Here is a 14,085-nt window from a genome sequence, read left to right as displayed (position 1 = left end):
ATAGTTTATCTGTATTATCACTTCTGGGATATTTTCTAAATTTTACCCAAGAAATATAAATTATTTTATAAAACAGGTCAAAAAAAGATGTGAGAGTTTCTTCAAACAGTAACTTTTCTAATCGTCTCCCCTTACCACACAGCCTTCAGCCTGCTTGCAGGAGCACGTTGGACTAACAAGTACTTCCAGCTGTTTTCTTATTTTCTCATCATCTTCCAACACCTGTGTGAACTTCTTCATGAAATCCTGAGCCTTACCAGGATCTGGCAAATTTCCTTAAATCAATTAAAATCCAATTAAAATGCTATTTCAGAAATTTCTCAAAATAATAGAAGATCAACATTTTTCATTCTTTTTATTATTTTAATAACCCTAATTTACAAATTCAATTTAGTTAAATTTGAAATTGTGGATCGACTTCAACAGTCAATTTTCCCTAAATTCTGCTTTCCAGAAATAGGAAACCAGAACACTATGAAGAAACATCTTGGCAGGCAAAGAGTGAACTGGCTCTAACTACCCACTTACAATATTTAAGGGCATTAAATGTCAACCTGAAGATACCAATTTATTACTGTCTCCTTGAGGTTGTTGTGTACACTGTTCTCTTATAACTCACAGAAACGGATCAGTAAGTTTTACCTTTAAGAAACTATTTTCCTATACGGAGTTACTGTTAAGCCATCCAGAGACAAATCATATACATATGGCTATCTGTCAATGACACATGCTGAGTAACAAGTTTCAGGTACTGATGCTGGATGTCATAATATTGCATGAGAAAGCATGAGTCCTCATAGAATCAAAGATGATTTTTAAACTATTCTCCTAATATATTCGTGTATTAAAATACTCATCAAAGCTAGTAAAATGCCAATCCTGGTGTCTATTTTTTTTTTTCAACTACTCACAACTGTTACAGAGGACCAGAATAGGATACTTCTAATATATTACACAAATTATAATACAGAACCATGGACTGTAATAAAAGCTGTAGAAATTCAACTAAATCGTAAAATATGAATGCAGTCTTTAAGTTCATATACAACTTTGAAATTCCATTTCAAGTCTTGGCTAGAACACTGAGGATCATAAGAACAAACTGTTCCTATAAATACTTTACTATATGACTTTTTCATGTTTCTCTAATAAAAAAAAATCTACCGTAGTCAAATAATTTTGGCAAATGTCATTTTACAGTCCCTCCATAATGTATGAGCATCATATTAAAGGATAAAATAAGGTCTACCATTTAAGAAACAAAAAGAATGAGAATGAGGGAAGAAGGAAATGGGAAATGGGGGAGGGAGAGAGAGAGAGAGAGAGAAAAAAGGGAGGAAACAAACAAAAAAACCCTTTATTTCAACATTCTACAAACATACTTGACCATGGAACCCTTTTTTCTAACAGTACTATTAACACCTTCAGGATACCAGCATTCCTCAGAACAGAATTTGGGAAAACATGGGTAAAATAAAAAATATATAGGAGATGATCTCCTTTTAAGAGGTTAGTATCCACAGCCAAACTACTGAGGAGATAGTTATTAAAAAGCAATAGCAGAAAATCACTTGTTTTAAGGTTATCTATCCAAAGAGACTGAAAACTAATTCATGTTTAACCGCCCAAAACTAAAGATACTTTGGTGTTAAAACCTTACTCATGCCAAAAATCATATCATGTAGTCTGAAACTCAGTTAATTAGATTACTGTTCTCTTCAGAATCTAAGCATTATTTCCACACACACCTTGAAATATTTGTTAACATCTCAGAAACCGATGTAAGATAAACATCTTCACTATTACCAAGTGGAAATGCAGAAGTGTTCCTTGGGTGTTCCCGATTTTCCCTCTGTCCATGTGCCATGCTATACAGTGATCTTTGAGGCGGGAGGAAAAGCAAGTGCCCTACAAAAACAGCTACTTTGCCCTATCCTTGCACTGAACAAAGGAGATGTGCTACACGATCCTTTTGCATTTACTGTTAAGTGCAATTAAATAGCATCTTATTTGAAATCACTGAAAACAAAAAAGCAAATTAGTATTTTTTTCCAAAGAAGTTCTTTTGTAGTTATTAAGTACACCCTTTCCTCTAAATTTTGGCTCAGAATGAAATGAGCTTCAAACAGATTCACATTAAAGCAAGCAACACCAAGGAACAGATTCAGTTTTCAAGTAAGGTTATGCAATAATTTGAATTAATTCCCCCAAAATAAACTTATATAATAAATCCTTTCTCCAGCTTTTCCTCATACCAATACACAAAAGAAAAAGAAAAATTCTATGTAGCAAAGTAAATGAGAATCAGAGAAAAAGAAAAAGCTGAAGCTGAGTTGTCTGTTAAAATAAAAAAATTAAAAACACTTTACTCCTTTCCTGTATTATCAGAGCCTAAAGTGGAACTCCATGACACTTTAAATTATCAGAAACAAATATTTCAATTAAATCTTAAATTTTACATGTAGTATCTGAAATAACTTACTTGTAATAACCATCACTTTTGAAAATATGGCCTTGACACTGGCATCCGTCTGTAAATCACACAAAAAATGCAAAATTAGTATTTCCTAATAATCTTCATCATATCCTTCAGAAAATTAAAGAATAACCTACTAATGCTCCCGACCCACACCCTGACCACCACCACTGTGAGCTCCTCCTTTAGCGGAGTTCAAACTCGACAAAGTGGATGAAAGATGGAAGTGAAGACTGTTGTCATCATCTCTTCCCTCACCCTGTTTTGTCAGCCTCCAAACAAACAAACAAAGATTGCTTTTGTTCCAAACTTCTGAAACACGGAGAGATTTTGCTTTCTTTAGTAATGAAAGAACAGGGCAACTAAGATTAGAAAAGGAACAAAATAACCTGGTTTTTAAGTTTTTAAGCTTATCTCAAACAAAAAGTTCATAAGGATATAACCCTGGTTGACTTAAGGTGTTCCTAAAATTTTTAAGCCTGAGGATTTTAAGACATAGTCATGAAGCTTATGGGGAAGATACTAGATAAGGACAATTTAAAAAATGCCACTGACATGCACAAAAGATTCTTCAAAGAGTGCTATTTCATGTGTGAACATTATTTCTGTAAATGAATATGTCACTGTACTGTACCCCATGTACTACAGTCTGTAAAGTCACATGAGTAAAAGATGTTTCTAAAGGTGCTAGTTATTCAACAATGCATCAAGTTAGTGTTATGTTTTTTAAAGATGTCATTCAGTAATTTTGTATACTATCCTGAACCAGAAAAATATTGGAGTGAAGGCAAAAAAAATTAATAAATAAACCACCTCTATTTAGAAGGAGCTTGCTAAGAGAAAGTGAGAGACAAAACACAGAATTCAAGAGTTAATTCCCAAATATTTGGAATTTAAAGTATTTGAATAGATCTGTCAAGAATCAGAAGATTCTATTGTTTAATTTGGGGGGAAATAGGTGTTGCTAGGCTTTCAAAAAGTTGATCCACATGAAAAGGAAAATCAACAAAAGTACAATATTAGAAATTATGCCACTTTGTGTGATACTGAGCAAATCAATTTAGTTAAATAAAGTAGAAGGGCTATACTGCTGAATTAAATAGGAATAAAAACTATCTTTATTAGACTGAATAATGAAGAAGACAAAAAATCATATACTGATTAGTATCTAAGAGTCTTCCTGGAAAAAGGAATATAAACACCTTTAATTTAAAAAATTAAATATAGCTTTGAATTTTTTCTACCTTTAATTCTATAATGTTTACTATAATTCTCAGTATAAAGTAAATACTAACTGATAAGGAACTATTAATTCTTCTCTCACTGGAATTCTCCTCTGAGGTACTAGCTTCCATTTGGTTTCTTCTTCAACCCCACCGCACATTAATGGGAATTTCCTCTTTAACCTGGATAACTCAGTAATTATTTTAAGACAAGTTAAAGAAAAATTCCACAAGGTAGAAGACATTAAAACATTTTAACTGAATGGAGACTGTATTTTGTTATTTCACATGAGAATGAAAACATGAGACCCTCCCAAGTTGTTATCAACTGGCAAGGCAAGGGAAAGAAACTCCCACTCAATAAATTTTAAAAAGACAGCGATAGTCGAGAACAAAGTTATGTTTTTTTTATTAGTCTTACACATCATGCTGTTCAACATATGATCTGCACATTTAACACACTAACTACTCGGCTATTATGATTTCAATAATGCCTAAAATCTGGAAAAATTTTATTTACGTGCACATAAAAACATCTCATATTTTTAGTTAACCAATGCAACTTTGACCAAAAGGAAGTAAATTAATACAGCTCTAGACAGCAAATAGGAGAACTTTATCCAGAGCTTATTAACTGAAATGCATTAACTTATGCATTAGAACACTGACTGAAACACATGTGTACTGGCTGAAGCATACTAACTTAAACGGAAATTTTCCAATTTTGCTTGTTGGCAGAAAAAGTACTGAAACAGCAGAATCACTAAAATTAGTTTTAAGTCATTTATAATAAGAAAAGAATAATTCTGGGAGGTTCAATATACTCAATAACCAAAGAGATTATGTATGTTCAAAAAACCAAAAACAGATTATTGTTACCCTTTATATGAAACAACTCCTCACTATTGACTTCTGTTCTATGACCATGCAGTATATGTTTTGTTTTGTGGGAGTTTGGGGTGCGGGGGGCATTCCACTACAGACGGAAAGGAAATAAAACATAACAGCATATTGTCATTTGTGTGTGATATATATTTCCTTGGAAATATTCATTTAAAATGATGACACATACTGCTTTTTCAATGAATTATACCTTTTACAGGCCTATAACAATAAATTTCAAACAACATTCTAGGGGAAAAAAAACTAGAATCATTCTAAAATTCCAAAAATTAAAATACATCGACTGAATGAATACCACAATTATAACTATGAAAATCAAGCAGTACATTAAAATTACTGTGATATTTTTAAGTAAAAATATAAAGATACTTAACTAAAATTACATGACACTAAAATTTTCTAAAACCACAAGACTATATAAAGATGATGGGAACATTTTAGTGTGCCAAGACAGAGTGCAATTTTACTCTATTTTCTATGTTTTCAATGAGAGTTATTGTTTTGGTTTTTTTAAAAGCTATAAAAGAACTTTAACTGAGTACAAAAAAGTACATTCTCTTTCCTGATGGGTATCATCTTTTACAAATACAGTAAATGTAAATTTTAAATTTTCTATGCAATAAATTTCTTGAAAATTTCTGTGTTCCAGGGCACCTGGGTGGCTCAGGTGATGATCTCACAGTGGTGAAATCAAGCCCCATGTCAGGCTTTGTGCTGGGCTCTGCACTGGGCGTGGAGCAAGCTTAAAATTCTCTCTCCCTCTTTCCCTCAGTCTCTCCCCTGCTCACACAATTTCACTCAAAAAAAATAAATTTTTTTTCTTCCAGTGTTCTAAATTAGATATGATAGCTTCTCGAGTAGAATGGTTCCATTCAGAAATAGGTATTTCAACACACTGCAGCAATGGTAGAAACTAAAATACAGGTGTTCTACAAAACTTCTCATCAAAGGAAAACTTTTCAATTTAACTTACTTTGGGTTGCTTAATTAAGTCAAGCAAATCCTTGACTTGATGTCGGAGCAGATTTTGACATTTCCACATTTCATTCAACGCTCTGGAAAACAAAAATACATAAATTTAAATAACAAAACAGAATAAAAATCCTTCTGGAATATTCCAAATATACTGCTTTTCTTTTTAAGTTCAAACATTAACAAAAAAATGCCAGAGATGAGGTAAATTTCACAGGACCAAGCAAACTGATGACATATGTAGACAAAGAAGAGTCATATATAAAAGATATGAACATTGGAACAGATACTTGTATTAAACAAAAGAAAATGGGGTTTTTTTTGTTTTATATAAAATAGTGAAGAGCTATTATTAACTGCAACATTTTTGTAAACAAGGGTAGAAGAATTTCCTACTGAGATTATAACCTTAAGAAATAAAGGAATGTGTGGTGAAGTAAGGTCCTACAGTAGGCCGTACGAAAAGGAATCAAAGAAACAAACAGAAAAGAGTACTGAGAAAATGAGGGATAATTTTTCCTAAAATAGAAATATTTATAATGTAATTGTATAGATTATATTTATATATTATATAAAATATATGTTACATACCTATATGTAAATAAACAGTCATTAAATAAGTTTAAAATATCTATAAACAAACTGATGTAACTAAAAAAAAGTAATTTCTCACTTGTTTTATTTAATCCTCAAATTCTCACAGTGTAGAGGTAGAATTTATGTGTTTAGATTTTTAAGGACTCACTGAAGTCCAGTGTCTGAAGTACACATAGTTAATTAAATAACGTGTATTATATAAATTATATAAATCATGTATTTATTTATATATAACTATACCATATTCCATATATATGTGAAAATACTTATACTATATAAATTTGTCATGTACATATATATACATGTTATATATAAATGTTTGATATATATACATATGAATTATTACAGACATGTATTTACATGTTATTTGAATATTATTTTTATATGGCAAAGTTTTTGATGTCCTCTTAATACTTTTATTGTTTTCAGGTAGAAATTTAAATCTAAAATCAAATTATATACATATTCAAGAAAATATACATAAATCCTAAGAAAATAGTTACTGAAATATTATGTTACAGAATTTAGAATCACATATTTTCTATTTAGATGAAAAGGAAATTTTCCAAAACCAAATACTTTTCATTATTTTGTTTTCAACTTTCTACACATCTATTAACCTTCAGTATCACACTGGAGCACTGCCATAAAAAGTAACAGGTTACAGAAACATATAAAGCCATCTTTTTATTTTGATAGACAATTGTTAAAATTTTCATTCTCCTCCTTAACACTATGTTTTAAGAATACCTTTAGATATCATTATGGAGATAAAATAGTTTAAATGTGGACACTTAAATTCCTTGATAGTCATCACCTCAAAATGGTACTGGCAAACCAACACTATTGGGACATTTTATCTTAGAAGTTAAATTAAAAATTATACTATACTATTTTCAAGCTATTACACTTCCATTAAAAGTTTAATTGGCACACTTTAAGAATGTAAATATTAAAAGAAAAATGACCAGTATACAGAGGACTGTAAAAACCAATAGCTAAGTAAGAAGAAACAGAGTAGTCATCTGTGAAATGACTCCTGAATTCCAAAGTCAATGAATGGTCTCTCACTTGCTAATACTTTATCATTACTTACAACTTCTGACAGGCCTGGATTTTGTAACTTGCCTTCACTTAAACTAAAGCAGAAACTATTTTACCTATTTTAATTATTTGTTAATTTAAACATGAAATTTTAAGTATTCTAAAGCTCTTATAAACCACTATGGCTATAGCTTGAATCAAAAAGTGACCATCACTAAGGATTTATATTTTAATATATTTTTAGGGGAACCATCTTCTCAAGTACTTTAATAAAATTATCTTAAGCAGCAAAGACAAATTTCTGCTTGTGTTTGCCCTTCTGAATAGTCCTGAAAAAGAAAAAAAAATGTAGAAATAGTATTTTTAATAGTAGTAACAACTTTTATAAAGATGAGTAGAACTTAACATGAGCCTGAATTCCAGCTCTGTCACTACATAAATATGAAAAATTTGCTTAAAGCATGGATACACTTACAGTTATCTGTCTCTAACACAAAGAAAGAGAAGAGAGCCTTCCTTCCAACATTCTACTCCCAGCTGGCAAATTACCCATCAGCCTCAGCAGTACAAAAATGGGTTTAGAGGAGAGCCTACCTAACCAAAAAGATCGCAACCAGACACCTGAAACTACCACTAATTCTTGTTATTAACAGTTGTTCTAGGAAACTTGAGGGAGATGGCAACACACACCAGGACCCAGAGAGTACTCAAGCCTGCCTCTGTTCTCTTTTTCATTAGTGAAGATACTTAGTTAACTTAGGGGCTTAACCAAAACTGATATACATCAAAATTTTAAAATATAGGGAGTACTTTGTCTTCCTCAGAAGAATATGATCATAGTATAAAATATAGGATACATAAAGTTTTGTAACTATTATTTAGTGTTTTCTATCTACAATTATATTTCTTATTCTCTTCTACAGTTCTCATATTAAAGTTTTCATGAATTCTGTCTTGCTCCTCTGGGTTTGGAAGACATACATTCTAATTCAATTCTTTTAGGGCAACTCAAATTTTTAATTCACACACTTAATTTACAGCCTAATTAATCAACATGCCTGTCCCATTCTTCTATGATAAAAGAACTGTAGAACATTTTATCTACCATCTTACATGTTATTATCTGATAGGGTCCACCTAATATTCAAAATTTTTCACAACGGCACAGGACCAACCAATCAGAACAGCTGAGAGTCCTTCTGCTGTGTCCAGGCACGAGGCATAGTGTCGTAGAGAGAGGATTCCCGGGACTCTCAAGAGAGTGGACATACTGATCAAGAAGTGTATGCTGGCTAAGTATCAGTCTAGATGCTAACTTACATTTTAAAGTTGTTTTTTTTTTTTTTTTTTTTTTTAATGTTTTATTTATTTCTAGAAGAGAGAGAGAGAGACACAGTGTGAGCAGGGGAGGGTCAGAGAGAGAGGGAGTCACAGACCGAAACAGCCTCCAGGCTCTGAGCTGGCAGTCAGCACAGAGCCCGATGCGGGGCTCGAACCCACGAACCGCGAGATCATGACCTAAGCGAAAGTCGGATGCTTAACCGACTAAGCCACCCAGGCGCCCCAAAGTTGTTTGTTTTTTAATGTTTTTTTTTTTTTTTGAGAAAGACACAGAGCAAGTAGAGGAGAGACAGAGAGGGAGAGAAGATCCGAAGCAGGCTCTGTGCTGACAGCAGAGAGCCCAATGTGGGACTCAAACTCAGGAACCATGAGATCATGATGTGAGCTGAAGCTGGATACAAACTGACTAAAGCAACCCAGATGCCCTGATGTTAACTTACTTTTTAATCTACGCCTCCTTCCCTTGTAAAGAAAACTTTGCTATTGTTATTATTAATTTTATAGTCATTGATTAGTCTGATTGGCAAAAGTGTTTAAAAATCTTGTTGCTTTTTACATCCTACCCTTCCTTCTGGATTTAATGTCCTTTTTTACCAAAAGAAATTATTATTTAGTAATTTTTTCAAGTTGGATCTATGAGTCGTGAACTCTCATTTTTTGTTTCAAAGTGTTTTCATTTTTACTCATGAATGACAGATGAGCTGAGTCCAGAAGTCCAGACTATGATTTCCATAGGTTGTTTCGAATAGGATGTAAGATACACTCTTATCTCACTCATTCTAAGAAACCATCAACTGCACCATGAAGAAGAGAATGCATTCTGAATCTAAAAATGTTAGCATATGACAATTTGTTGAAAAATCAATTAAATATGGTAGTAAATATTTTATTGAATGCAGTGGAAAAAGAATGAATTTTAAAACCAGGTAGAACGGAGTTCAAATCTTGACTTTGTCTCTTACTACTTATGTGATTTTGTGTGAGTTAACTGGCCTCTCAGGGATTCAGTTCCTCATGTGAAAAACAGGAAAAATATCACTTACGTGAGGGGCTGGCAAGCTTTTCTATAGAAGATCAGATAATAAATGTCTTAAGCCTTGTGGGCCATACAGTCTTTATTGAAACTACTCAATTCTGCTGTTACAGCACAGAACAGCCACTGATAATAAATACTCCTCTGGCTGAAATACAGGAAGTAGTAAGAAATTAAATTTCTCTCCTCTACAACCTTTTCCTTAACGTTTCTATGAAAGATATAAATAGTACATATGATAATTTCCATGGAGGAAATGAAGTCAAAAGCCCCATTAAGCAGAGGTAAAAATGAAAATTATATACAGCTTCTAAGACTTCCCATTTCTAAGCATTTAATCCTCTATACTTGTAACTACATTTGCTGGAATGCAAAGGATCTCCATTTTCTAAAGCCTCGAGCAAATCAATCTCAAGGCCTCAATTTCCTAACCCTCAAGTGTGATTCAATTAGCAATGTCTCTTCTATGTACAAAATTCCAATTCCCTACAATGGTAATACAAAGTATTTTCTGAATGAAAAAAGTCATAAGAATATATTTGTGCTTACCCATATGCCAAACTATAACACTATATATTGAGGCTATGCAGCACAAAAATATGTACCCCATTGCCCCACTGTAAAATTCAAATCAGTATCAAATCAAAATAAGGTGGTAGGATTTTCTCAGTATGGACCTTCTTAACACCTTAAGGAAAAAAAGATTTTTTTAAAGGTACATCAATACTTCTTGAAACAACAATATGTCGGCAGGGGGTATCAAATCCTGCAAGATTCCATGCCAATCAGCTCTATTTTTAAACTGCTTACAAAAATCCTTGATAATCTCATGTTGACAGCAGTACCTTGTGAAAGAGAACCAAATATTTTGTGTCTCACTACTTATTTTTATTACATAAATTGTTAACATTTAAAAATATAGTTCTGATTTTTTTTTCCCCATAAAATACATTGCAAAAGAGGGTAAGAACAAAATTTGACACTTGAAACCTACTTCACAGCATTTAAATCCAGTGTGGCATATAAGTAATATAAGCACTTCATCCGTTCTGTAGTTTCCAAATTGTGGGGAACCATATACTGAGCAAAGATCCGTTCAACAAGCAATCTACAAAAACACAGAGAAAGTACTAAAATGATTTTTCTTAATGTATTAAATTTGTATATAAAATTCCAAAACATATAAAGAATACGTGTAAAAGAAGTTTCTGCTTTCAAAATGAAGATGAGATTTCTAAATCAAAGATTTCCTTCTTGTAAGAAGAGGGGCCAAAAAAAGATTTAGCTGGATGTGCTGGCAACATCCCTGTACCCAGCTAAGATAACTACTTCTGTATGACCGTGAATGTGTAGCAGGGATTCAATTTCCTTATCTGAATAATGGAGCATTAAAAAACCAAACCAGGTCCTTCCAAGTGACAAATTCTAAGCAACTGTATGTTAAAATTATAAAGAAATTATTAAGATTCTTCTGAGTTTTTGTAGTAATCATCATGAAAAAAGACCTAGTTAAAAGTACAAAAAAAGAACCATAAAATCATAATAATGCAAATCTCTAGGCAAATATGCTGCACACTGAAAACGTCTAAAAACTTCAACTTTACAAAAATAATAACTATGAAGTTTCTTAGATAATGTTAGCACAGGATACCCAGTTTTTAGTCCCTATAACTCTTAAAATTGTGGATGTGGCGGGGAGGGGGAGATGGGCATGGAGGAGGGCACTTGTGGGGATGAGCACTGGGTGTTATATGGAAACCAACTTGACAATAAACTATTTGTAAGAAAAAAAAATAACTCTTAAAATTCTAAGATGGCCTACTGGTTCTTAATTTTTTCATTCTAATCTGTTATAGGAAAGACCATTTAGATTAACAATTTAAAATAAATCCAATCAAGTGAAATCAATTCAGACTGCAAACAGGATTCACAGGTTAGGATTTGTACAAGATCTAACCTTATGCTATAATAGAAAAATATAAAAGGTTATGTTCAGATAATGTGCTTCATATTAATTATAAACTGTCCTTTTACACTTGGGTATAAACTGTTTTTAAACTGTCTATAATCCAAAGGGTTTATTTTCATTTATTTGAAAAAAAAGTTATTTGAAAAATTACCTATGAAATAAAATTTAAATTATTACACACATTTCTACTTGTAAGTACTACTCTCCAAAAACACTATTCAAAAATGAATATAAAAGCTGTATCCACCCCTAAAGTTACATGTACATTACTGCTTTATTTATGGCTTTGGTGGGAGGAAAACTAGTCACTCACTACCCTTAATTTGCAGTAAAAACTGAGGAGTTTCAAGATGTAAAGAAAACAGTTTGCTTAAAACAACATTTCAATAGCAGTTAAATACAACAAAATCACCAAATATTTTACCTAGTGTCCTTAACTTACCGATCATCAATACTATTCTGATAATATATATGTAGCAATTTGTCTTTGATCCATGAAATCTGTTTTGCAGCATCTTTTCCAGCTGCTGACTGTAAAGCATACTTCTTATAAATTTGGGCAAGTCCCATCATGGCTTCTTTGCGCACTCTCCACTTAAAGTAAAAACAAAAATGTTTTCTTATAATTTAAAAATGCTCCCATTATACTTCAGGAAAGTTTGTTTTCCCGTTTTTAAGTTAGTTACTTTACAGAGTATATTTTCATCAATCCTCAGATACTGGATATTGATTTATAAGGATTACAGAAAAAAACAGAACTATCATTTTAATGTATCTACTATGAAAAGTACAGAGATACTAACACGTATAAAAAATTTTAATGCTTTAATATCTTAAACTCATCATCTACCCCTAAAAAACAAAAGATAATCACAATCTACAAAAAGTCACTTAGAACTGAGTAAGAGAAAGCATGCTGCCACATTTTAAAAGGCAAAGACCGAGTTAATTGTGACCTATCCCTTATACACTTTTTCCAATTAAAAATACTTCAATTAAAGGTACATGATACTGGTTTTATCAAACGCTGAATGTGAAGACACTTGGTTAATTTTGTGTATTTGAGAATCAAGTTCAAGTATAAAAAGAATGCATTCAACTGTTTTTCTAATTATATATTTGCTATAGTATATCTAATATTGCTTAATTATCTTGGGATGAGTTTATCCTTTAATTTTACACAAACACAGCACTACAATCAGTAGGATGTTAGTAATGTTTAGAACTTTATGAAGCTGCACAGATTATTCATTTTTTTTTCCTTTGCAGTCTGTCATTCATAGTGATATTCTTCCCTTGGTTTTTCTCTCAATTACTTACAGCAGATTAAGAATAGTCCTTATCTCATCCATCCACCAATACATACCAAAAGCCTTACTCATAAAACAGGAATTCAATTTATTTTAGAAACTTTCTAATTCTCTATCTTACCTCTAATTCCTCAAACTGCTGCTTTAAGGAGAATATAAAGACAGAGTATATTCTAATACTGCCAAGAACATAAATATATTCAATTACTTTCTGGTTTCCAATTAATATTTATCTGACTGAACTAAGTAGCCCTACGACGAATACAATATGATTATCAAAAATTATTTGATCCCAACAACACACACTTAGTTCAAATTCCAAGTCTAACTAAGAAAAAGACTATTTGAATACTTAAAAGGCAGTTAGCCTACCAAGATGCAAATCTCCTTTTCCTTCTTTACACCTTTTGGCCTTTTTATTAGTTAAAATAAGTTGTTCCAAATACCTACAGATCTGGAGGGAAAACCATGCAATTCCTGCCCATCTATTCTTCACCTACAACCAGCATTATCAAAGAGAGCACTAAATGATGAGGACAGCAAAATCAACCTTACCAGCGACTATTAAAATGTTGTAAGGTATTTACCTAATCAAAGCTATTCACAGCTACCAATAGGCCTCCCACTTTCTTTGCTAATTAACCCTCAATACATCAAAGATTTTCATCCTTCACTAAAACTACTCAAGCCTAAGTCTGTAAAACCCATACCACAAAGGAAAAACAATGGGGATGAGGTGAGAATGAACATGCACTCATACCCTTACTCAGTGTCTAACAGAGTCCAGGCAATATGAATACAAACATAGTAAGACACAGTATCTCTCTTAAGAAGCTAATGATTACTGAGTGGAACTAGTGGGTGCTCACTCAAAAAGAAAGGTTTAGGGTCACAGAAGATAAGCTAGAAGCATGCTGCTCTAGCATGTATAGCTTTGCCAAGTTGAAAACGTGTTATTTGCTATTCCACAGAAATTATAATACCACCAGCTGAAGAACAGTCAACTGATACCCACAGGAAAGGAAAAAGAAAAGAGAGCCAACAATATAAGTAAGTTGTATCAGTTATTAAGTCACTTTATGAGTCACTTATTAAAACCAGTGTCCAGGGTAAACACCTGACTACCATTTAGAGCCATCTCATTTTTAGGATGAGAATAAATAATCCAAACTTAAAAGAAGTAACAAAGTTTAATGTAACAAAGAAACCTTCTCATT

General features: G+C 32.3%; 1 protein-coding gene across 7 annotated transcripts in view; it reads right to left on the bottom strand.

The window, feature by feature from the left end:
• The window catches only part of PDS5B (PDS5 cohesin associated factor B), a 129,408-nt gene that overhangs the window by 77,091 nt on the left and 38,232 nt on the right, over nt 1–14,085 (bottom strand). For all 7 annotated transcript variants that reach the window (XM_077752530.1, XM_077752531.1, XM_077752534.1 and 4 more), the window contains exons 11-15: nt 12,001–12,152; nt 10,584–10,697; nt 5,576–5,657; nt 2,483–2,531; nt 136–275 (exon numbers count right to left, since the gene is read on the bottom strand). In XM_077752530.1, the coding sequence (XP_077608656.1) occupies nt 136–275; nt 2,483–2,531; nt 5,576–5,657; nt 10,584–10,697; nt 12,001–12,152 (537 nt within the window). The remainder of the gene's footprint in view (nt 1–135; nt 276–2,482; nt 2,532–5,575; nt 5,658–10,583; nt 10,698–12,000; nt 12,153–14,085) is intronic.

This window comes from Crocuta crocuta, unplaced genomic scaffold (genome assembly GCF_008692635.1).
Source record: "Crocuta crocuta isolate KB4526 unplaced genomic scaffold, BGI_CrCroc_1.0 scaffold190, whole genome shotgun sequence".
In the NCBI taxonomy this organism is placed as follows: domain Eukaryota; kingdom Metazoa; phylum Chordata; class Mammalia; order Carnivora; family Hyaenidae; genus Crocuta; species Crocuta crocuta.
Note: the sequence above shows the minus strand (reverse complement) of the source record. Positions and strands in the feature narration are given on the sequence as shown.